Below are 27099 nucleotides of genomic sequence, written 5' to 3'. Positions count from 1 at the left end.
TCTACCTTATCAAGACTCTATTTGTCTTCAGAGAGGAGGGTAGTCTACCTTACCAAGACTCTATTTGTCTTCAGAGAGGAGGGTAGTCTACCTTACCAAGACTCTGTCTCCAGAGAGGAGGGTAGTCTACGTTACCAAGACTCTGTCTCCAGAGAGGAGGGTAGTCTACCTTACCAAGACTGTCTCCAGAGAGGAGGGTAGTCTACCTTACCAATACTCTATTTGTCTTCAGAGAGGAGGGTAGCCTACCTTACCAATACACTATTTGTCTTCAGAGAGGAGGGTAGTCTACCTTACCAAGACTCTGTCTTCAGAGAGGAGGGTAGTCTATGTTACCAAGACTCTATTTGTCTTCAGAGAGGAGGGTAGTCTACCTTACCAAGACTCTATTTGTGTCAGAGAGGAGGGTAGTCTACCTTACCAAGACTATATTTGTCTCCAGAGAGGAGGGTAGTCTACCTTACCAAGATTCTGTCTCCAGAGAGGAGGGTAGTCTACCTTACCAAGACTCTGTCTGCAGAGAGGAGGGTAGTCTACGTTACCAAGACTATATTTGTCTCCAGAGAGGAGGGTAGTCTACGTTACCAAGACTCTGTTTTCAGAGAGGAGGGTAGTCTACCTTACCAAGACTCTGTCTCCAGAGAGGAGGGTAGTCTACCTTATCAAGACTCTATTTGTCTTCAGAGAGGAGGGTAGTCTACCTTACCAAGACTATGTCTCCAGAGAGGAGGGTAGTCTACGTTACCAAGACTCTGTCTCCAGAGAGGAGGGTAGTCTACGTTACAAAGACTCTGTCTCCAGAGAGGAGGGTAGTCAACCTTACCAAGACTCTGTCTCCAGAGAGGAGGGTAGTCTACGTTACCAAGACTCTGTCTCCAGAGAGGAGGGTAGTCTACCAGCTGGTGAGCATGCCACGTATTATGGAGGAACCATGAGCATGCCAGGTATTATGGTGGAACCATGAGCATGCCAGGTATTATGGTGGAACCATGAGCATGCCAGGTATTATGGTGGAACTATGAGCATGCCAGGTATTATGGTGGAACTATGAGCATGCCAGGTATTATGGAGGAACCATGAGCATTATGGACGAACAGTGAGCTTAAATATTTTTCAATGATAACCCTGAGTAAACCTTTTCATTTATCCACCATCTTTCGGTCAGGCTGTGACCCCTCTCTGTGTTCCAAAATGGCCGCTCACTGGGGCCTCTCCCTGTAGCAACTCAAGAGTAGGGTGATATTGCCCCTAAGGTCGGTTTTACAAGCTGCCCTTCTAATGGTTTAATGAAGGCTCTGGGAAAGGTAATCTGGTCCTAGATCAGTGTTTAGGAGGAAGTTGTGTCAGGTTGGCTGGATGTCCTTTGGGTGGTGGACCATTCTTGATACACACAGGAAACTGTTGAGCGTAAAAAACAACAACACAGCAGCGTTGCAGTTCTTGACACAAACCTACTACCGTACACCGTTCAAGGCACTTCAATATTTTGTCTTGCCCATTCACACACAGCACGGCACACAGACACAATCCATGTTTCAGTTGTCTTAGGGCATAAAAATCATCCCCTTCATCTACGATGATTTGAAGTGGATTTAACAAGTGACATCAATAAGGGATCATAGCTTTCTCCTGGATTCATCAGGTGTTCTTAATGTTTTGTACACTCAGTGTATATTAATATTGTACACGGGGAGAACATGTTCATTATTCAGCTCAGTATCCTAGCAACAGTACAGCCCAGGGCTCCAGTTTCCCAAAAGCATCTTAAGGCTCAAGTTCATCGTTAGAACCTTCGTAGGAGCGTTGTTAAATATCAGAGATGTTTCCCCAAAACCATCGTTATTAACATTGCACTTGAAGACGCTTGGAATCTAATGCACTGCCTCAGACAACTCTCAGAGCAGCTCAGTGCGTCGATAGAGGCTGTTTTTACCCCGACGGCATTACTTTATACACAAAAGATCTCTGCTAAACACAGAGTCGCGTGGTTTATCCGTCTCTCTGTTGACCCGCTGACAACCTCAGAACAAAGCAGACTACAAATACACAGTTGTCAATGTCTTTACAATTGATACAAACAAGCAACATACGAAAAATAGGCTTGAAATGAAAAACCGAGATGACTGCATTAAAATATAAACAGTAGGCTATAGGCCTATTTCAATCATATAGAAATACATTTCATGTTCAATCAATTGAGTTCTATTTTGCTACTTGCAGGCTACTGTCTATAATTTGTCTCAATACATTTCGTTATGTTTAGCCTAAAATGTGAGCAACGATGTGCCAAGGTGATTTTAGTGAATTTCTATTGGGTAGGCTAAGCCAATAAGCCAGCTCAACATTTGCAGCTGTAGGTAGTAATACACTAAAGTATGTGGACACCTGCTAGTCAAACATCTCATTCCAAAATCATGGTCATTAATATGGAGTTGGTTCCCCCTTTGCTACTATAATAGCCTCCACTCTTCTGGGAAGGCTTTCCACTACATGTTGGAACATTTCTGCAGGGACTTGCTTCCATTCAGCCACAAGAGCATTAGTGGGGTCGGGCGATTAGGCCTGGCTAGAAGTCGGCGTTCCAATTCATCCCAAAGATGTTCAATGGGGTTGAGGTCAGGGCTCAGTGCAGGCCAGTCAAGTTCTTCCACACGGATCTCGAAAAAAACATTTCTATATGGACCTCGCTTTGTGCACGGGAGCATTGTAACGCTGAAGCAGGAAAGGGCCTTCCCCAAACTCTTGTCACAAACATGTAAGCATGAAATCGTCTGCATAGAATGCATAGAATGCCATTGTATGCAGTAGAGTTCAGATTTCCCTTCACTGGAACTAAGGGGACTAGCCTGAACCATGAAAAACAGATTTTTATGTAGTCCCTAAAGCACTGAGAGTAGACACTGCCAAAGCTTACATTAGTACTCTTAAACATCTCCTTAAATCGTGGAAGCGTCCATCTTCTAGGTAGACTGACAGACATACTGTAGATGCGGTCTGCTGTGCTCTGCTCTTTGCTGCTTCTCAGATTGATGGTCTTTTTGTTTAGGGACCTCAAGGAGAGCCGGGACCACCAGGTCAGCAGGGGATCCCAGGAACACAAGTGAGTATTACAGACAGTATACAGTATTACAGACAGTATTACAGACAGTATACAGTATTACAGACAGTATTACAGACAGTATACAGTATTACAGACAGTATACAGTAACAGACAGTATAAAGTATTACAGACAGTATACAGTATTACAGACAGTATTACAGACAGTATACAGTACTACAGACAGTATACAGTAACAGACAGTATACAGTATTACAGACAGTATACAGTATTACAGACACTATACAGTATTACAGACACTATACAGTATTACAGACAGTATACAGTATTACAGACAGTATACAGTATTAGACAGTATACAGTATTACAGACACTATACAGTACTACAGACACTATACAGTATTACAGACAGTATACAGTATTACAGACACTATACAGTATTACAGACACTATACAGTACTACAGACACTATACAGTATTACAGACAGTATACAGTACTACAGACAGTATACAGTATTAGACAGTATACAGTATTACAGACAGTATACAGTATTACAGACACTATACAGTACTACAGACACTATACAGTATTACAGACAGTCTACAGTATTACAGACACTATACAATACTACAGACACTATACAGTATTACAGACACTATACAGTACTACAGACACTATACAGTATTACAGACAGTATACAGTACTACAGACAGTATGCAGTATTACAGACAGTATACAGTATTACAGACACTATACAGTATTACAGACACTATACAGTATTACAGACAGTATACAGTATTACAGACACTATACAGTATTACAGACACTATACAGTATTACAGACAGTATACAGTATTACAGACAGTATACAGTATTACAGACAATGCACAGTATTACAGACAGTATACAGTAACAGACACTTTACAGTATTAGACAGTATACAGAACCACAGACAGTAACAGTACCACAGACAGTATACAGTATTTCAGACATTATCACAGACTACAGACAGACAGTATCTTCATGTCAAGCTAGAGACGTGAGTTTTATAAACACCAGAAGGTCAAAGGTCATAAATGACTGATGATGTAGGCTTCTAGTAATAGCAGATTGTTTTGACCTATAACACCCTCAAATCCCAAACACCGGTTTCGAGTACTTTCAGCAATAGAGTAATTTGTTAAAAAAATATATATATATATACAATAATAGTACACTACCGTTCAGAAGTTTGGGGTCACTTAGAAATGTCTTTGTTTTTGAAAGAAAAGCAACGTTTTTGTCCATTAAAATAACATCAAGTTGATCAGAAATACAGCGTAGACATTGTTGATGTTATAAATGACTATTGTAGCTGGAAACGGCTGATTTTGATATATATCTACATAGAGTACAGAGGCCCATTATCAGCAACCATCACTCCTGTGTTCCAATTAGCTAACTCATTTACAACATTAACAATGTCTACACTTTATTTCCGATCAATATGATGTTACCTTAATAGTGAGAAATTTGCTTTTCTTTCAAAATCAACAACATTTCTAAATGACCCCAAACCTTTGTACGCTAGTGTATTATAGATAAATACATATACAGCACCACTCAAACGTTTGGACACACCTACTCATTCAAATGTTTTTATTTTGTTTACTATTTCCTACATTGCAGAATAATAGTGAAGACATCAAAACTATGAAATCACACATATGGAATCATGTAGTAACCAAAATAGTGTTAAACAAATCTAAATATATTTTATATTTAAGATTCTTCAAAGTAGCCACCCTTCGCTTTGATGACAGCTTTGCACACTCTTTGCATTCTCTCAACCAGCTTCACCTGGAATGCTTTTCCATCAGTCTTGAAGGAGTTCCCACATATGCTGAGCACTTATTGCTTTTCCTTCACTCTGCGGTCCAACTCATCCCAAACCAACTCAATTGGGTTGAGGTCGGGTAATTGTGGAGGCCAGGTCATCTGATGCAGCACTCCATGCTGGTTAGCCATGCTGGTTAAATGTGCCTTAAATTCTAAATAAATCACAAAAAGTGTCAACAGCAAAACACCCTCACACCTCCTCCTCCATGCTTCACGGTGGGAACCACATGTGAAGATCCTCCGTTCACCTACTCTGTGTCTCAGAAAGACACGGCGGTTGGAACAAAACATCTCAAATTTGGACTCATCAGACCAAAGGACAGATTTCCACCGGTCTAATGCCCATTGGTTATGTTTCTTAGCCCAAGCAAGTCTCTTCTTCGCATGAAGGCCTGATTCACACAGTCTCCTCTGAACAGTTGATGCTGAGATGTGTGTTATTGTTACTCTGTGAAGCATTTTGGTTAGGCTGCGATTTCTGAGGCTGGTAGCTCTAATGAACTTATTCTCTGCAGCAGAGGTAACTCGGGGTCTTCCTTAACTGTGGCGGACCTCATGACAGAGAGTTTCTTCATAGCGCCTGATATTTTTGGTGAATGCTCTTGTTCGGTATTGACTGACCTTTAATGTCTTAAAGTAATGATGTACTGTCGCTTCTCTTTGCTTAATTGAGCTGTTCATGCCATAATATGGACTTTTCATAGTGTTGATGTCTTCACTATTATTCTACAAGGTAGAAAATAGTCAAAATAAAGTAAAACCCTTGAATGAATAGGTGTGTCCAGACTTTCGACTGGTACTGTATATACTGTGCATTCTGTAAGTATTCATACCCTTTGACTTTTTCCACATTGTGTTACCTTACAGGTTTGTTCTAAAAAAGGATTAAATAATTTTTCCCGTCATCAATTTACACCTAATACCTACACCTAATACCCCGTAGTTATAAAACCTAAACAGGTTTTCTGAAATATTTGCACATTAATAAAATATAAAAACTGAAATATGACATTAACACACTAAGTATTCAGACCCTTTACTTAGTGCTTTGGCAGCGATTACAGCCTTGAGTCTTCTTGGGTATGACGCTACAAGCTTGGCACACCTGTTTTTGGGGAGTTTCTCCCATTCTTCTCTGCAAATCCTCTCAAGCTCTGTCAGGTTGGATGGGGAGCATCACTGCACAGGTGTTTTCAGGTCTCTACCAAGATGTTAGATCGGGTTCAAGTCCGGGCTCTGGCTGGGTCACTGAAGGACATTCAGAGACTTGTCCCGAAGCCCCTCATGTGTTGTCTTGGCTGTGTGCTTAGGGTCATTGTTCTGAACCTTCGCTCCAGTCTGAGGTCCTGAACGCTCTGGAGCAGGTTTTCATCAAGGATCTCTCTGTACTTTGCTCTGTTTATCTTTCCCTCGATCCTGACTAGTCTCCCAGTCCCATAAAACTTCTTAAGGCTAGGGGGCAGTATTCGGATGGTCGGATGACTGACGTGCCCAAAGTGAACTGCCTGTTACTCAGGCCCGGAAGCTAGGATATGCATATTATTAGTTGGTTTGCATAGAAAACACTCTGAAGTTCCTAAAACTGTTAGAATAATATCTGTGAGTTTAACAGAACTGATTGGGCTGGCGAAACCCCAAGCACAATCCATCCAGGGATTTTTTGTTGTTGTTGAGGTCAATACGTTTTCCATTGGTTTTCTATGGTAAGCCCTTTTTAATAGGAATCTGGTTGCAGTTTCTATGGCTTCCACTAGATGTCACCAGTCTTTAGAAATTGGTTGATGTTTTTCTTCTGAGAAATGAAGAAGTAGCCCTTTCCATGTGTCACTCCAGGTGGACTCCAGGTGGAGTCTTTTGGTGCACGCACACCTGTAACGTGCTTCACTTTGTTTTCGTCCAGTATTTAACACAATTTATCCCGTCTTAAATTGTAGCGATTATTTAAGTTTTAAGATACCTAAGTTTGGATTAGGAACGTTGTTTGAAATGTTTGGACCAAGTTTACAGGTAACTAACTAGATACTTTGTCGTCATGTTGGGGGAGTTGGAACCGATGTATTTTCTGAATCAAACGCTCCAAATAAATTGACATTTTGGGGTTATAAAGAAGGAATTTATCGAAAGGACCATTTGTGATGTTTCTGGGACATTTTGGAGTGCCAACAGTAGAAGATCTTCAAAGGTAAGGCATGAATTATATCGTTATATCAACCTGGCTGGTTGAAATCTGATTTTCATTTGTTTGTATGCGGGGTGCTGTCCTCAGATAATCGCATGGTCTGCTTTCGCAATAAAGCCTTTTTGAAATATGACACTGCGGCTTGGTTAACAACAAGTTAAGCTTTATTTTGATGTATTATATATGCATGTCTTGTGAATTTTTTGTTGTGAGTATTTCTGTTTTTGAATTTGGCGCGCTGCAATTTCGCTGGGTTTTGTCAAATCAATCCCGTTACCGGGATCTGAGCGGGAAGGGATCACTAAGATGTTTTAAGCTGAAAAACACAACATTATGCTGCCAACACAATGCTTCACATAGGGATGCTGACAGTTTTCCTCCAGATGTGACACTTCGCAGACATGATGCTTGGCCAAAGAGTTCAATCTTGGTTCCGTCAGACCAGAGAATTTAGTTTCTTATGGTGAGAGACCTTTAGGTGCCTTTTTGGCAAACTCCAAGCTGGTTGACATCTGCCTTTTATTGAGGAGTGGCTTCCGTCTGGCCACTCTACCATAAAGGCCTGATTGGTGGAGTGCTGCAGAGATGGTTGTCCTTCTGGAAGGTTCTTCCATCTCCACAGAGGAACTCGATGCTCACTCTGACAGAGCTCTAGAGTTCTTGGTCGCCTCCCTGACCAAGGCCCTTCTTCCTCGGTTCCTCTGTTTGGCCGGGTGTACAGTGCTAGGAAGAGTCTTGATGGTTCCAAACTTCTTCCATTTAAGAATGATGGATGCAACTGTGTTCTTGGGGACCTTCAATGTTGCAGACATTTTTGGTACCCTTCCCAAGATCTGTGCCTCGACACAATTCTGTCTCGGAGCTCTACGGAAAATTCCTTCAACATCATGGCTTGGTTCCAAGTCTTTACAAATCATGTCCATTCAATTGCCTTTACCACAGGTGGCCTCCTATCACGTTTAAGAAACATCTTAAGGCTGATCAATGGAAACAGAATGCACCTGAGCTCAAAACTGTATGTTTACAATAATTGACTAGCTTGCATGTACAAATAATAGTCAAACTAGCTTGGAAGAGTATACTGTTGATAAGGGTTGAAGTGGCTATTGACACTCAGCACACACATGAACAATGTTTCTTTATTTGTGTGTAATGTCTGAAAATAGATAATTGTCTCACTCTGATTTCTGAGGTGTCAACATCTTATGGAAATATACTGCTCTTTGATGATCATTTACATCATCAGTTATCTCTTTCCTCTCCCGTCCTCTCCCCTCCTCTCCCCTCCTCCCCTGCTCTCCCCTCCTCTTCCTCCTCCCCTCCACTCCCCCTCTCCCCTCCCCTCCTCTTCCTCCTCTCCTCTCCTCTCCTCTCCTCTCCTCCTCTTCCTCTTCCTCTTCCTCTTCCTCCTCCTCCTCTCCCCTCCTCCTCTTCCTCCTCTTCCTTCTCCTCTCCCCCTCCTCTCCTCTCCTCTTCCTCCTCGTCGTCCTCCTTCTCTCTCCTCTTCTCCCCCTCCCCTCTCCTTCCCTCTTTTCCTTCCTCTCTTTGTCTCCCCCTCTTTCTCCCTGGAGCTGTAGAAACACAAACAGAGAGATTTTCTTAGGATATTTTGCTGGGGTTTCTGGGGGTTGAGCAAAGCGGTGAAAGTATCTCATTCATGTCTGTGGAATGCCTGCAGCAGGCTCCCCGAGCTCCAGCACAGCCTCGGATTATTCTCTTTGCCACACACACACACACACATACACACACAGTGTCGGGGCCGTTTAAAGAACTCGACCAAGGTGCAGCGTTGTGAGCGTACATATTCCTTTTATTCATATGACGCCGACAAAAACAATAAACAATCCAAAAACCAACTGTGAAGCTTAAGGCTATAGTGCCAACAAACAAAGACAACTACCCACAAAGACAGGTGGGAAAAAGGGCTACCTAAGTATGGTTCCCAATCAGAGACAACGGCAGACAGCTGTCCCAACATTCTTACCCCTGCACGTGAGTTAGTACCTTCTGCTGAGTCCCATATGCCCCTACATGTCCCCAGGTGTGTGTGTGTGTGTGTGTGTGTGTGTGTGTGTGTGTGTGTGTGTGTGTGTGTGTGTGTGTGTGTGTGTGTGTGTGTGTGTGTGTGTGTGTGTGTGTGTGTGTGTGTGTGTGTGTGTACGCATCCGCGTGCGTGTGTGTGTGTACGCATCCGTGTGTGTGCTTGTGCTGCAACTATGGCAACAAACTCTGAAGTTGCCTGTCTGCTTCTGTCCTGCAGGGACTTCCTGGTCCTCAAGGTCCCATCGGACTACCCGGTGAAAGAGTAAGTTGGAGCTCTGCTCTTCTGTTGCCTGTCAACAAAACTGACCTGAAAGTGTCGTGTTCATAAGGTAGTGGTACAAAAGACTAATTGTTAAATGTCTGATCTGTTAGATGTAGATTTAAAATACACAGACTGGAAAATACTTGTTTACTATAGTACTGTACTGGAAGGGTTTTGCTTGTGTTATGGCAACCCCCCTTACTCTATAATATGTAGTGAATTAATGTTTGAAGACCTAGTACCTCCTCTGAGGACCGAGTATCTCTGAGGACCTAATATCTCCTCTGAGAACCTAGTACTTCCTCTGAGGACCTAGTACTTCCTCTGAGGACCTAGTACCTCCTCGGAGAGCCTAGTATTTCTCTGAAGACCTAGTACTTCCTCGGAGGAGGACCTAGTACCTCCTCGGAGAACCTAGTACCTCCTCGGAGAACCTAGTACTTCCTCGGAGGACCTAGTATCTCCTCTGGAACATAAAAATAGTATTATTCTCAGATAGTTTTTCTCCAAGGTAATCTCAGTCCTCCCAGAAACAGAGCTGAGGTCAGCAGATACATTGTTAAAGTACAGTGTCGTTTTGACATTTAATCAATCAGTGTTTCTATGTGTCTCTGTTTACAGGGGCCTCACGGCAGGTCGGGGTTGGCCGGTTTACCTGGATCAGATGGGCCTCCTGTACGTGATCTTATGTTAACTGTCTCACACTCTTCTCCTCCTCTCACACTCAGACAACCCACCAGTACACACTGTAGTTTATAGAGGAGTAGAAACCCACCAGTACACACTGTAGTTTATAGAGGAGTATAAACCCACCAGTACACACTGTAGTTTATAGAGGAGTAGAAACCCACCAGTACACACTGTAGTTTATAGAGGAGTATAAACCCACCAGTACACACTGTAGTTTATAGAGGAGTAGAAACCCACCAGTACACACTGTAGTTTATAGAGGAGTAGAAACCCACCAGTACACACTGTAGTTTATAGAGGAGTATAAACCCACCAGTACACACTGTAGTTTATAGAGGAGTAGAAACCCACCAGTACACACTGTAGTTTATAGAGGAGTAGAAACCCACCAGTACACACTGTATTTTATAGAAGAGTAGAAACCCACCAGTACACACTGTAGTTTATAGAGGAGTAGAAACCCACCAGTACACACTGTAGTTTATAGAGGAGAAGAAACCCACCAGTACACACTGTAGTTTATAGAGGAGTAGAAACCCACCAGTACACACTGTAGTTTATAGAGGAGTAGAAACCCACCAGTACACACTGTAGTTTATAGAGGAGTAGAAACCCACCAGTACAGGGTCAGGGTGAGAGAGAGGCATCCTGAGGCCTAACGGTCAGGGTGAGAGAGAGGCATCTTGAGGCCTAAGGGTCAGTGTGAGAGAGAGGCAACCTGAGGCCTAAGGGTCAGGGTGAGAGAGAGAGGCATCCTGAGGCCTAAGGGTCAGGGTGAGAGAGAGGCAACCTGAGGCCTAAGGGTCAGGGTGAGAGAGAGGCATCCTGAGGCCTAAGGGTCAGGGTCAGAGAGAGGCATCATGAGGCCCAACGGTCAGCCTGAGAGAGAGGCATCTTGAGGCCTAACTGTCAGCGTGAGAGAGAGGCATCTTGAGGGCTAACGGTCAGGGTGAGAGAGAGGCATCTTGAGGCCTAACTGTCAGCGTGAGAGAGAGGCATCTTGAGGACTAACGGTCAGCGTGAGAGAGAGGCATCTTGAGGCCTAACTGTCAGCGTGAGAGAGAGGCATCTTGAGGACTAACGGTCAGGGTGAGAGAGAGGCATCTTGAGGCCTAACTGTCAGCGTGAGCGAGAGGCATCTTGAGGACTAACGGTCAGCGTGAGAGAGAGGCATCTTGAGGCCTAACTGTCAGCGTGAGAGAGAGGCATCTTGAGGCCTAACGGTCAGCGTGAGAGAGAGGCATCTTGAGGCCTAACGGTCAGGGTGAGAGAGAAGCATCCAGAGGCCTAAAGCCTCGTCATTGGGGCGGCAGGGTAGCCTAGTGGACTAGTAACCGGGAGGTTGCAAGTTCAAACTCCCGAGCTGACAAGGTACAAATCTGTCGTTCTGCCCCTGAACAGGCAGTTAACCCACTGTTCCTAGGCCGTCATTGAAAATAAGAATTTGTTCTTAACTGACTTGCCTAGTTAAATAAAGGTAAATAAATCAAATGTACAGCCTTCTGCCCTTCTATCTCCTCACACATTTAATTCACACCAGGCGTACAAGTGAAAGGTACATAAACTAACCAGTCAGTCAGGCTGAACCTGGAGCTAGGATTGTTAAAACCTCCATCACTACAGTCTGATGTTCAGATGTGTTCCATAGAATCAAGCTAGAACTTTCTGATGTTCAGATGTGTTCCATAGAATCAAGCTAGAACTTTCTGATGTTCAGATGTGTTCCATAGAATCCAGCTAGATCTTTCTGATGTTCAGATGTGTTCCATAGAGACATCAGGCTCGAGGTGGTCCATAGAGACATCAGGCTCGAGGTGGTCCATAGAGACATCAGGCTCGAGGTGGTCCATAGAGACATCAGGCTCGAGGTGGTCCATAGAGACATCGGGCTCGAGGTGGTCCATAGAGACATCGGGCTCGAGGTGGTCCATAGAGACATCGGGCTCGAGGTGGTCCATAGAGACATCGGGCTCGAGGTGGTCCATAGAGACAGAGGTGGTCCATAGAGACATCAGGCTCGAGGTGGTCCATAGAGACATCAGGCTCGAGGTGGTCCATAGAGACATCGGGCTCGAGGTGGTCCATAGAGACATCAGGCTCGAGGTGGTCCATAGAGACATCAGGCTCGAGGTGGTCCATAGAGACATCAGGCTCGAGGTGGTCCATAGAGACATCAGGCTCGAGGTGGTCCATAGAGACATCAGGCTCGAGGTGGTCCATAGAGACATCAGGCTCGAGGTGGTCCATAGAGACATCAGGCTCGAGTGGTGGACATCCATAGTGGACATCCAGAGACATCAGGTGGTCTATAGAGACATCAGGCTCGAGGTGGTCCATAGAGACATCAGAGAGACATCAGGCTCGAGGTGGTCCATAGAGACATCAGGCTCGAGGTGGTCCATAGAGACATCAGGCTCGAGTGGTGGTCCATAGAGACATCAGGCTCGAGGTGGTCCATAGAGACATCAGGCTCGAGGTGGTCCATAGAGACATCAGGCTCGAGGTGGTCCATAGAGACATCAGGCTCGAGGTGGTCCATAGAGACATCAGGCTCGAGGTGGGTCCATAGAGACATCAGGCTCGAGGTGGTCCATAGAGACATCAGGCTCGAGGTGGTCCATAGAGACATCAGGCTCGAGGTGGTCCATAGAGACATCAGGCTCGAGGCTCGAGGTGGTGACATCAGGCTCGAGGTGGTCCATAGAGACATCAGGCTCGAGGTGGTCCATAGAGACATCAGGCTCGAGGTGGTCCATAGAGACATCAGGCTCGAGGTGGTCCATAGAGACATCAGGCTCGAGGTGGTCTATAGAGACATCAGGCTCGAGGTGGTCTATAGAGACATCAGGCTCGAGGTGGTCCATAGGTCCATCCATAGAGACATCAGGCTCGAGGTGGTCCATAGAGACATCAGGCTCGAGGTGGTCTATAGAGACATCAGGCTCATAGAGACATCAGGTGGTCTATAGAGACATCAGGCTCGAGGTGGTCCATAGAGACATCAGGCTCGAGGTGGTCTATAGAGACATCAGGCTCGAGGTGGTCTATAGAGACATCAGGCTCAGGAGGTGGTCTATAGAGACATCAGGCTCGAGGTGGTCTATAGAGACATCAGGCTCGAGGTGGTCTATAGAGACATCAGGCTCGAGGTGGTCTATAGAGACATCAGGCTCGAGGTGGTCTATAGAGACATCAGGCTCGAGGTGGTCCATAGAGACATCAGGCTCGAGGTGGTCTATAGAGACATCAGGCTCGAGGTGGTCTATAGAGACATCAGGCTCGAGGTGGTCTATAGAGACATCAGGCTCGAGGTGGTCTATAGAGACATCAGGCTCGAGGTGGTCCATAGAGACATCAGGCTCGAGGTGGTCTATAGAGACATCAGGCTCGAGGTGGTCCATAGAGACATCAGGCTCGAGGTGGTCTATAGAGAGTTTACGTAACATAGAGCATCCATAGTAGAGTAAAGTCCTTTGTGTCCTTTATTTTCTTACAGGGCCATCCTGGTAAAGAAGGTCCAACTGGTGAGAAGGGAGCTTTAGTAAGTGCAATTAATTAATGTATTGATTAATTGATTGATTTATATGTAATTATTTTGAATATGATACATAAACAGAATAATTTTGAATGGGTTTTATGACATATCTCTTATTGAGAGACTAATGAAGACATTGTGCTCTCTCTCTCTCGCTCTCTCGCTCTCTCGCTCTCTCTCTCTCTCTCTGTCTTCTCTTCCTCCAGGGCCAGGCAGGTCCCCAAGGTCCTATTGGTTATCCCGGTCATCGTGGTGTCAAGGTACGGTGTTGTAGCTCACCCAGGGGATGTTCAGTAGCATCCTTAAGGTGGTACGTCGTGTCAGGTCGGTAATTGTGGTCTGTTTTCTGTCTATCTATTAGGGTGCCGATGGCGTTCGTGGACTGAAGGGTGGAAAGGGAGAGAAGGTAAAGCTTCCTCTTCAAAATGTGACGCTTCGTATTCCTGCTGCTATTGTGTGTAAGAATGTTTTGATTCCTAGCACTGTCCTATCTGACCAATGAGTTGGAACACAACGCTCTCTCAAAAAGTCCTGTCACAAAGACTTCCTGCAGTCCAAAATGCCTACACTCTGATCTCAGTAAACACACCAAACGCCTACACTCTCATCTCAGTAAACACACCAAACGCCTACACTCTCATCTCAGTAAACACACCAAACGCCTAAACTCTCATCTCAGTAAACACACCAAACGCCTCAACTCTCATCTCAGTAAACACACCAAACGCCTAAACTCTCATCTCAGTAAACACACCAAACGCCTCAACTCTCATCTCAGTAAACACACCAAACGCCTACACTTTCATCTCAGTAAACACACCAAATGCCTACACTTTCATCTCAGTAAACACACCAAACGCCTACACTCTCATCTCAGTAAACACACCAAACGCCTCAACTCTCATCTCAGTAAACACACCAAACGCCTAAACTCTTAGAAAACAGGGTTCCAAAAGGGTTCCACTAGGGTTCCAAAAGGGTTCTTCAGCTGTCCCCATAGGATAACTATTTTTGTTTAATTTTTGTTTCGGCTGTTCCTATCGGAGAACCCTTTTTGAAGAACCATTTTTGGTTCCAGGTAGAACTATGCTGCGTTCCATGTAGAACCCTGTGGAACCCTGTGTGACTCTACATAGAACTCAAAGGGGTTCTACCTGGAACCAAAAATGGTTCTTCAAAGGGTTCTCCAATAGGAACAGCCGAAGAGCCCTTTTAGGTTCTAGATAGCACCTTTTTTTTCTAAGAGTGTAGGAAGGAGTTTCCTGTTGTCAGGACAGACATGGTTGTTCCTTGAAGAACATTCAGGGATTCTTCATCAGGGTTGTCCCATTGACAGCAGGGTTGTCCCATTGACATCAGGGTTGTCCCATTGACATCAGGGTTGTCCCATTGACATCAGGGTTGTCCCATTGACATTAGGGTTGTCCATTGACATCAGGGTTGTCCCATTGACATTAGGGTTGTCCCATTGGATGACCTGTCACAACGTCTTTCTGCAGTCCAAAATGTCCCCTCTACTCCTAACTGTATTACAACAGCCTCTTTGTATAAATACATGAATATAATTGAAAACCAAGAGCATGCTGCTGATCCACTATTAAAGTTTTGTTTTTACAACAGTAACACCATGGATATCAGGGTTATGACTGAAGTTAGGTTTTAAATTAACTTATGTTGAGGTTTTAATGCAAACCCAAAACCTTGAGGAAGGAAGGTCGTGTTGGTTCTGAATAGAAAATGAATGCACACCATCCCAGAGGTGAGGGCTTGTTGTGAAACATAAAAGATGGTTTCACTGCTTTGGGTGCACCCACACAACTACATGTGTTAGGAGGAGAAGAGACACAAACAGGTGACAGACTGCACAGAGAGACTCAGAGAACAACAACAGAGATAAGTAAAGTACACAGTGGGAGACAGAGAACAGAGAGAATGGAGACAGTGGGAGACAGAGAATGGAGACAGTGGGAGACAGAGAACATAGAGAATGGAGACAGTGGGAGACAGAGAACAGAGAGAATGGAGACAGTGGGAGACAGAGAACAGAGAGAATGGAGACAGTGGGAGACAGAGAACAGAGAGAATGGAGACAGTGGGAGACAGAGAACAGAGAGACATGAGAGAGTGGGAGACAGAGAACAGAGAGAATGGAGACAGTGGGAGACATAGAACAGAGAGAATGGAGACAGTGGGAGACATAGAACAGAGAGAATGGAGACAGTGGGAGACAGAGAACAGAGAGAATGGAGACAGTGGGAGACAGAGAACATAGAGAATGGAGACAGTGGGAGACAGATGGATGGAGAGAACAGAGGGTGAAAGGGACAAAGAGAGGTTTCCTTATTCTCTTGTTAACTCATCCAACATCTTTTCTAATGCTCAACCACACGTCCATATAGCAGCATAACAAAGACATCAATAGCTTTTGCTCTTGTGTACATGCAGTGTCATTCCCCTCCTTGGCCACCAGATGACAGTAGTCTTCATGGCATACAGACGTATCAAATGAGGTTCCCTGTTTCATAATGGAAAGTTACAGCCCAGATTCATAGGCATGTCTAGCGTTGCTATTAGATTCAAACAAAATTTTCTTTTAAAAATAAGTATGTATCCAAAGATACTCTGCCATAGCAATTAGGTTACAATTATGTACAAGCTCAAGGCATAATGAATTCCCATGATCACTTACACATAACGACAGGTTAAAGGTTGATTCAATCTCTGAGGTCCATTCAATCTCTGAGGTCCATTCAATCTCTGAGGTCCATTCAATCTCTGAGGTCCATTCAATCTCTGAGGTCCATTCCATCTCTGAGGTCCATTCAATCTCTGAGGTCCATTCAATCTCTGAGGTCCATTCCATCTCTGAGGTCCATTCAATCTCTGAGGTCCATTCAATCTCTGAGGTCCATTCCATCTCTGAGGTCCATTTAATCTCCTACGAAGCAACAAAACAAGTAACCCTTTTATTGACGTTCCCTCTGATTTCAGGGTGAGGACGGTTTCCCTGGTTTCAAAGGAGACATGGGTCTAAAAGGTGACAGGGTGAGTTTGACAACTCAATGATACCGATTCAGCCATCATCGTCATGTGTATGGTATACTTTCCACCATAGGCCACAGTAATGGTGCAATATCAGATCTGTTGTCTGTTGGATGTACTCAGGGTGAGCTTGGTATGCTTGGGCCCCGTGGTGAGGAAGGACCCGAGGGTCCCAAGGGAAGAGCAGGCCCCAACGGAGAGTCTGGCTCCATGGGGGGTGCTGGAGAGAAGGTGAAGTCTTCATTCTCACTCTCTATTTGTCCTGTGAGGTCAATCTGTTAGCAGAATATCCCCCAAGTCTGTGGAAATACTTGAGTTCCATTTTACTGTACAACTGTTTAAAACAGGAATAGGTTTCCGCACACTTCCAGTCAGATACATATTTCTAAGCTTTCGGTCAATCGACCTTCACATATGACTGTTTACCAATACATTGTGCTCATTCAAATATTTGTTAATGTTGACTTTTCTGTTGTCTTCAGGGAAAACTGGGTGTTCCAGGGTTACCCGGCTACCCTGGAAGACAAGGACCAAAGGTATGTAAACAAACCCACTCTGTGATGCCTATGAGGATTTCTGGGAAAACTTTCATCAAAAGCATCCCACAAAACCCAGCTCATCTCAGTAAACACACCAAACGCCTAAACTCTTAGAAAAAAGGGTTCCAAAAGGGTTCTTCAGCTGTCCCCATAGGATAACTATTTTTTGGTTCAAGGAAGAACGATTTTGGGTTCCATGTAGAACCCTTTGTGTAAAGGACTCTACATGGAACTCAAAGAGGTTCTACCTGGAACCAAAAAGGGTTCTTCAAAGGGTTCTCCAATAGGAACAGCCAAAGAACCCTTTTAGGTTCTAGATAGCACATTTTTTTTCTAAGAGTGTAGGAAGGAGTTTCCTGATGTCAGGACAGACATGGTGATTCCTTGAAGAACATTCAGGGATTTTTCATCAGGGTTGTCCCAATGACATCAGGGTTGTCCCATTGACATCAGGGTTGTCCCATTGACATTAGGGTTGTCCCATTGACATCAGGATTGTCCCATTGACATCAGGATTGTCCGATTGACATTAGGGTTGTCCCATTGACATCAGGGTTGTCCCATTGGCATCAGGGTTGTCCCATTGACATTAGGGTTGTCCAAATGACATCAGGGTTGTCCCATTGACATCAGGATTGTCCTATTGACATTAGGGTTGTCCCATTGACATCAGGGTTGTCCCATTGACATTAGGGTTGTCCCATTGACATTAGGGTTGTCCCATTGACATCAGGGTTGTCCCATTGACATCAGGGTTGTCCCATTGACAGCAGGGTTGTCCCATTGGCAGCAGGGTTGTCCCATTGACAGCAGGGTTGTCCCATTGACAGCAGGGTTGTCCCATTGACATCAGGGTTGTCCCATTGACATCAGGGTTGTCCCATTGACCGCAGGGTTGTCCCATTGGCAGCAGGGTTGTCCCATTGACAGCAGGGTTGTCCCATTGACAGCAGGGTTGTCCCATTGGCTGACCTGTCTTTCAATAGATACCAATGATCCAATATGGAGGTACTGTTGATAGTGCCTGTCAGTCTTCATTCTTCTTACACCCAGAAACCAACAAGGCATATTGTGTCCTCAGAGACCTAGATGGTGCACACTGAGAATTACGATCATCTCCAGTCAAACACAGACAGGTAGAGTTGGTAATTAGCATCATATCACGTCCCCTATCAGGATATACATGCCCTACTACATTACATCCAGCAATATGCTGTTCAGCAAACCACTGGCAATATGGATTAAAAGATTACAAACATTATGCTGGAAGATTATGTGGCATTCCGTGAGATGGTGTCTAATACATACTCTAATACATACTCATTTACGCCTGAGAGCTATCAGAAGTTTGATTTCTTTTTAGAAAGTGAACTATGGAAGTGTTGCCATGGGTGTCAGAAAGCACAGCCTTTGGGTTTAGAATTATGGCAGTTTCATAGTGAGACATTTGTAATCTTTCAAACTCGTGAGTGTTTGGCCCTATCTATTTCCATCACATGACTTTGTGAATTCAGGCTTAGAAAATACTATACCTAAAGCTTTGAGATGGGAAAATAAAACGCTGGATTGATTTCATGTTTGAACACCAGGACTGGAAGCATACGGGTAAGCTCGTTTTGAATCTCGGTCTCGGCCTTCGCAACAAAGAGCCATAATTAGAAAGCAGAATGTCTTCATTGAACTGTGTGTGTGTGTGTGTGTGTGTGTGTGTGTGTGTGTGTGTGTGTGTGTGTGTGTGTGTGTGTGTTTACCCAAATCAGTGGTTTTCATTTTGATGTTTTTTGGCATCTGTTCCATGTTCCATTTATATGTTATATTATATTTTAATTATATATTGATATGTTATCTCAAAAGACTGTTTACAAAGACATCATGATATTTGAAGTCCTTACAAACAAAGGGAGAGAGTGTGTACGTGTTTGTGTTTCATTTCCTTATCGTGTAAACTACATTTTGTTCCACATTCATATGGTTTTATTGTGATGGTGATGTGATGAGCTCGTCACCGTTCAGCCGAGGAGTGTTCTGTTGTCTGTGTTGTCTGTCCATGGCACGGTGCAGGCTGGGTACAGACTCATCATATGACGGAGTTCTCTGTGTCTCCTATATACTAATAGAGGTTGACAGTCAACAACAACAACAAATGAAAGCAAAAAAAAACCTCTCAAATAATTCCTCATGACATGGATATACTGATTCCCGACCCGCCATTTGTTCTCGTTGTGATCTCCAGGGTTCCAACGGCTTCCCAGGCTTCCCAGGGGCCAACGGAGAGAAAGGAGCCAGGGTAAAAAATAAATAGTCCCATCCCTGTTTCTGTTTTTGTATGGCAATCACACACACTGTATTATAACACAAGGTAGTTTATTGCTGTTGTAAAAGCATTTGATTGATGACTTCCTCCGAGAATCAATGTGAAAGAGATGGTGAAACTATTGTTTGTTTTCGATGCTTTCCTTTCCAATCTTCAACAGAAAGAAAGTCACACTCACCTCGAGTGTTTTAGCACAGACCTGGACAGTCGCTTTGAGAACAACTTTACTGAGAATGTTTAGGCTGAATTGATCTTGAGGTTTCTGAATTAAATTAAATGTCTTACACTTGTCTGTTCTTCCAAAGGGCGTGGCGGGCAAAACCGGTCCAAGGGGACAAAGAGGTCCAACGGTATGTCCTCCTACCTCACAGTTCTCCTACCTCACAGTCCTCCTACCTCACAGTCCTCCTACCTCACTGTCCTCCTACCTCACAGTCCTCCTACCTCACTGTCCTCCTACCTCACAGTCCTCCTACCTCACAGTCCTCCTACCTCACTGTCCTCCTACCTCACAGTCCTCCTACCTCACAGTCCTCCTACCTCACTGTCCTCCTACCTCACAGTCCTCCTACCTCACAGTCCTCCTACCTCACAGTCCTTCTACCTCAAAGTCCTCCTACCTCAGTCCTCCTACCTCACAGTCCTGCTACCTCACATTCAGTATTGCATGAAGTCTTACCTGATCTCATGTCAGTGTGTATTCTGAGCTTTGTCCTCCCCTGTCTCACAGGGTCCACGAGGTGGTCGGGGTGCTAGAGGTTCAACAGGCAAGCCAGGCCCTAAGGTAACTACACTCTCCATCTCAAAGAGATGGTAATAGCTACAGTGTATAACTAGTTAATATCTATGTAAACGATGTGTCATTTATTACGGTGTCCCACTTGGGAAACAGTAGAACATCTGATGCTGATTTCCTGTCTTGTTGTGTTTCGCAGGGCACCGCGGGCAACGATGGGCCACCTGGCCCGCCTGGCGAGAGAGTACGTCCCATAAGGCACTGCTTTCAAGGGGGGATGGGTTATGGTCCAGGGTAGGGGGCTGACCCATCAATAATGAAATATGAAAAGGCTTGGAATAAGAAGCAGTTAAGCAGTTAAGCAGATGTTTCCAGGGTAGTTCTGACTGCCTGTCTGACATAGTGGTAGGGTTGACCTGGACAAGTCGTGTTCACCAATGGAAGCAAGGAAGCTACACTACACCATACTACACCATACTACACTACACCATACTACACTACACCATACTACACCATACTACACTACACCATACTACACTACACTACACCACACCATACTACACTACACCACAGTCTACTACACCACATCCTACTACACCATACTACACTACACCATACTACACTACACCACACCATACTACACCACACCATACTATACTACACCATACTACACCACACCATACTACTCTACACTACACCACACCATACTACACTACACTACACCACACCATACTACACCACACCATACTACACTACACCATACTACACTACACCACACCATACTACACCACACCATACTACACCACACCCTACTACACCACACCATACTACACCACACCATACTACTCTACACTACACCACACCATACTACACCACACCATACTACACCACACCATACTACTCTACACATTTACATTTACATTTAAGTCATTTAGCAGACGCTCTTATCCAGAGCGACTTACAAATTGGTGCGTTCAGCTTAAGACATCCAGTGGAACAGCCACTTTACAATAGTGCATCTAAATCTTTCAAGGGGGGTGAGAAGGATTACTTTATCCTATCCTAGGTATTCCTGAAAGAGGTGGGGTTTCAGGTGTCTCCGGAAGGTGGTGATTGACTCCGCTGTCCTGGCGTCGTGAGGGAGTTTGTTCCACCATTGGGGGCCAGAGCAGCGAACAGTTTTGACTGGGCTGCGCGGGAACTGTACTTCCTCAGTGGTAGGGAGGCTAGCAGGCCAGAGGTGGATGAACGCAGTGCCCTTGTTTGGGTGTAGGGCCTGACAGCCTGGAGGTACTGAGGTGCCGTTCCCCTCACAGCTCCGTAGGCAAGCACCATGGTCAGCGGATGCAGCTTCAACTGGAAGCCAGTGGAGAGAGCAGCGGGGTGACGTGAGAGAACTTGGGAAGGTTGAACACCAGACGGGCTGCGGCGTTCTGGATGAGTTGTAGGGGTTTAATGGCACAGGCAGGGAGCCCAGCCACAGCGAGTTGCAGTAATCCACGGGAGATGACAAGTGCCTGGATTAGGACCTGCGCTGCTTCCTGTGTGAGGCACCCTACTCTGGATGTTGTAGAGCATGAACCTACAAGAACGGGCCACCGCCTTGATGTTATTTGAGAACGACAGGGTGTTGTACAGGATCACGCCAAGGTTCTTAGCGCTCTGGGAGGAGGACACAATGGAGTTGTCAACCGTGATGGCGAGATCATGGAACGGGCAGTCCTTCCCGGGAGGAAGAGCAGCTCCGTCTTGCCGAGGTTCAGCTTGAGGTGGTGATCCGTCATCCACACTGATATGTCTGCCAGACATGCCATTCGCCACCTGGTCATCAGAAGGGGGAAAGGAGAAGATTAATTGTGTGTCGTCTGCATAGCAATGATAGGAGAGACCATGTGAGGTTATGACAGAGCCAAGTGACGGCGAGAATAGGAGAGGGCCTAGAACAGAGCCCTGGGGACGCCAGTGGTGAGAGCGCGTGGTGAGGAGACAGATTCTCGCCACGCCACCTGGTAGGAGCGACCTGTCAGGTAGGACGCAATCCAAGCGCTGGCCGCGCCGGGAGATGCCCAACTCCGAGAGGACACTACACCACACCATACTGCACCATACTACACCACACCATACTATACTACACCCTACTATACCACACCAAACTATACTACACCACACCGACTATACTACACCACTATACTACACCACATACTATACTACACCATACTATACTACACCATACCAAATACTACACCACACCTACTAACTACACCACACCACAGCCTACTATACCACACCCTACTATACTACACCACACCATACTATACTACACACACCATACCACACCCTACTACACTACACCACACCATACTATACTACACCACACCATACTACACCACAGCCACTATACCATACTACTATACTACACCTACACCATACTACTATACACCACACCACACATACTACACCACACCATACTATACTACACCACCATCTACACCACACACTACACACCATACTACACCACACCTACTATACTACACCATACTACACTACACCACTACACCACACCCTACAATACACCATACTACACTACACCATTCTACACCATACACTACTACACTACACCACTACACCATACTACACTACACATCTACTACTACACCATACACTACACCACTACACATACACACCAGTCTACTACACCACATCCTACTACACCATACTACACTACACCACACCATACTACACTACACTACACCACACCATACTACACCACACAATACTACACCACACCATACTACTCTACACTACACCACACCATACTACACCACACCATACTACACTACTACTACACCACACCATACTACACCACACCATACTGCACCATACTACACCACACCATACTACACTCTACCACACCACACCACACCATACTATACTACACCCTACTATACCACACCAAACTATACTACACCACACCCTACTATACTACACCCTACTATACTACACCACACCATACTATACTACACCATACTATACTACAGCACACCATACTACACCACAGCCTACTATACCACACCCTACTATACTACACCACACCATACTATACTACACCATACTATACTACAGCACACCATACTACACCACAGCCTACTATACCACACCCTACTATACTACACCACACCATACTATACTACACCATACTATACTACACCACACCATACTACACCACAGCCTACTATACTACACCACACCCTACTATACTACACCATACTATACTACACCACACCAAACTATACTACACCACAGCCTACTATATCACACCCTACTATACTACACCACACCATACTATACTACACCATACTATACTACAGCACACCATACTACACCACAGCCTACTATACCACACCCTACTATACTACACCACACCATACTATACTACACCATACTATACTACACCACACCATACTACACCACAGCCTACTATACTACACCACACCCTACTATACTACACCATACTATACTACAGCACACCATACTACACCACAGCCTACTATACCACACCCTACTATACTACACCACACCATACTACACCACAGCCTACTATACCACACCCTACTATACTACACCACACCAAACTATACTACACCACACCCTACTATACTACACCATACTATACTACACCACACCATACTACACCACAGCCTACTATACCACACCCTACTATACTACACCACACCCTACTATACTACACCATACTATACTACACCACACCATACTACACCACAGCTTACTATACCACACCCTACTGTACTATACCACACCAAACTATACTACACCACACCCTACTACACTACACCATACTACACCATACTACACCAAACAATACTACACCACATCCTACTATACTACACTATACTACACCATACTACACTACACTATACTACACCACACCATACTATACCACACCACACTACACCACACCATACTACACTACAAAATACTACACCACACCATACTACACTACAAAATACTACACCACACCATACTATACTACGCTATACTACACCACACCATACTACACTATACTACACCACGCCATACTACACCACACCATACAATACTACACCATACTCCACCACACCATACAATACTACACCATACTACACTACACCATACAATACTACACCATACTACACCACACCATACTATGCTACTCCATACACCATACTATACTACACCACACCATACAATACTACACCATACCACACTACACCATACTATACTACACCATACACCATACTATACTACACCAAACCATACAATACTACACCATACTACACCACACCATACTATACCACACCACACTACACCACACCATACTACACTACACAATACTACACCACACCATACTATACTACACTATACTACACCATGCTACATACTATACTACTATACTACACCATATACACACATACTATACTACACTATATACTACACCACACCATACAATACTGCACCATACTACACCACACCATACAATACTACACCATACTACACTACACCATACAATACTACACCATACTACACTACACCATACTACACCACACCATACTACAAAACACCATACTACACTACACCATACTACACTACACCATACTATACTACACCATACTATACTACACCACATCATACTACACTACACCATACTATACTACACCATACCATACTATACTACACCATACAATACTACACCATACTACACCACACCATACTACACTACACCATACTACACTACACCATACTACACTACACCATACTACACTACACCATACTACACCACACCATACTATACTACACCATACTACACCACTACACTATACACTATACTATACTACACCATACTACACCACACCATACTATACTACACCACACCATACTACACTACACCATGCTACACCACACCATACTATACTACACCATACTACACTACACCATACTACACCACACCATACTATACTACACTATACTACACCATACTACACTACACCATACTACACCACACCATACTATACTACACTACACCATATACTACACCATACTACACTACACCATACTACACCACACCATACTATACTACACCATACTACACTACACCATACTACACCACACCATACTATACTACACTATACTACACTACACTATACTACACTACACCATGCTACACCACACCATACTATACTACACCATACTATACCACACCATACTATACTACACCATACTACACCATACTACACTATACTATACTACACTACACTATACTACACTACACCATGCTACACCACACCATACTATACTACACCATACTATACCACACCATACTATACTACACCATACTACACCATACTACACTACACTATACTATACTACACCACACCATACAATACTACACCATACTACACCACACCATACTATACTACACCACACCATACAATACTACACCATACTACACCACACCATACTATACTACACCATACTACACCACACCATACTATACTACACCATACTACACCACACCATACTATACTACACCATACTACACTACACCATACACCATACTATACTACACCACACCATACAATACTACACCATACTACACCACACCATACTATACTACACCATACCACACCAAACTGTACTACACCATACTACACCAAACCATACTATACTACACAATACTACACCGCACCACAACCAACATCACCCACCCAACCATGTCTAGCCCCACCAGATCAGGCAGCAGCATCATCTCTGAGGCTAGCAAAACGTATTATTGTCTGCCACACTACTATTAGGAGCATCTCATTGCTAAGACTCCGATTGCCCCCCCAATACACCCCACCCACTGCTTCCATTCTCTGATTGTCTCTCTGGTTATTCCAGGGACCTCAAGGACCCCAGGGCCCCGTCGGTTTCTCAGGACCAAAGGGCCCCACAGTAAGTATCCTCTCAGCTAGTGTCATGGTCATATTTCCAGGTTGAGGGAAAGCAATGCAGTTGTAAAGGGTGGGCTACGTATTGTGCTGTTTCACTGATTGGGTGTTGTAGTCATTACTGTTGCTGAAGCAGAACCCTGTTTCTCATCATCCTCTAGCCAGAAGACAAGCATTCATTTCCTCCTATTGATTTGTGCTTGATTCATAGTTTTGACTTAACCTTGGCCGATAGTCAGCCCTGTTTCTGCTTTGCTCCATAACAGAACAAGGCATTACTGTGGAGGACGGACAGGTTTTCGTTTAAAAATAGTTATATTTTGAAATATTTTCCTTGTATTTGTAATAGAACAAGAAAACTGATTACATTTGGTCAATACTATGAGAATCAACCATTAGATGTGGAAGTGTTCCTCTCCTTCATGTATCAGACGTTGATAAAGTCTAAGTTCTCTATGTGGTTCATAGGGACCACCTGGAAAGGACGGGCTGCCTGGCCACCCTGGTCAGAGAGGATCGACGGTGAGTGTTCCAGTCCCGCCCCCTCCCTCGTTAGAGCTGTCACACACCTGGGCTCACCTGGCCAGTGGACTCGGACAGACACTTTCTGGCAGGTGTGGAACATAACCATGTAGACTGACTGCTCTCTCGGTGGGGGAAAAACTTTTTTCACACCTGGATGGATTTGTCTCCTCAAGTCTGCATGGTTTCATAGCACCAGGAGCTCAGGTGTTAGACAGCTCACTGTTAGTCTGCAGACACACAGACTTTCTCCTCTGGTTAACCTGAGGTGTTTATGCCTCAGACACAGATGGGAATCTCTACAGCCAATCAA

At 44.5% G+C, this 27099-nt stretch overlaps 1 protein-coding gene across 1 annotated transcript in view; it reads left to right on the top strand.

Annotated features, from left to right (window-relative positions):
• The window catches only part of LOC115131014 (collagen alpha-1(XI) chain-like), a 256495-nt gene that overhangs the window by 122420 nt on the left and 106976 nt on the right, over positions 1 to 27099 (top strand). The window contains exons 22-36 of the mRNA XM_065019254.1: positions 3047 to 3100; positions 9377 to 9421; positions 10043 to 10096; positions 13608 to 13652; positions 13853 to 13906; positions 14008 to 14052; positions 16638 to 16691; positions 16812 to 16919; positions 17171 to 17224; positions 19461 to 19514; positions 19847 to 19891; positions 20272 to 20325; positions 20477 to 20521; positions 26215 to 26268; positions 26733 to 26786. Coding sequence (XP_064875326.1) covers positions 3047 to 3100; positions 9377 to 9421; positions 10043 to 10096; positions 13608 to 13652; positions 13853 to 13906; positions 14008 to 14052; positions 16638 to 16691; positions 16812 to 16919; positions 17171 to 17224; positions 19461 to 19514; positions 19847 to 19891; positions 20272 to 20325; positions 20477 to 20521; positions 26215 to 26268; positions 26733 to 26786 — 819 coding nt within the window. The remainder of the gene's footprint in view (positions 1 to 3046; positions 3101 to 9376; positions 9422 to 10042; positions 10097 to 13607; positions 13653 to 13852; positions 13907 to 14007; positions 14053 to 16637; positions 16692 to 16811; positions 16920 to 17170; positions 17225 to 19460; positions 19515 to 19846; positions 19892 to 20271; positions 20326 to 20476; positions 20522 to 26214; positions 26269 to 26732; positions 26787 to 27099) is intronic.

The sequence above is a fragment of the Oncorhynchus nerka genome, linkage group LG6 (assembly GCF_034236695.1).
Source record: "Oncorhynchus nerka isolate Pitt River linkage group LG6, Oner_Uvic_2.0, whole genome shotgun sequence".
NCBI classification, from domain to species: Eukaryota; Metazoa; Chordata; class Actinopteri; order Salmoniformes; family Salmonidae; genus Oncorhynchus; species Oncorhynchus nerka.
Note: the sequence above shows the minus strand (reverse complement) of the source record. Positions and strands in the feature narration are given on the sequence as shown.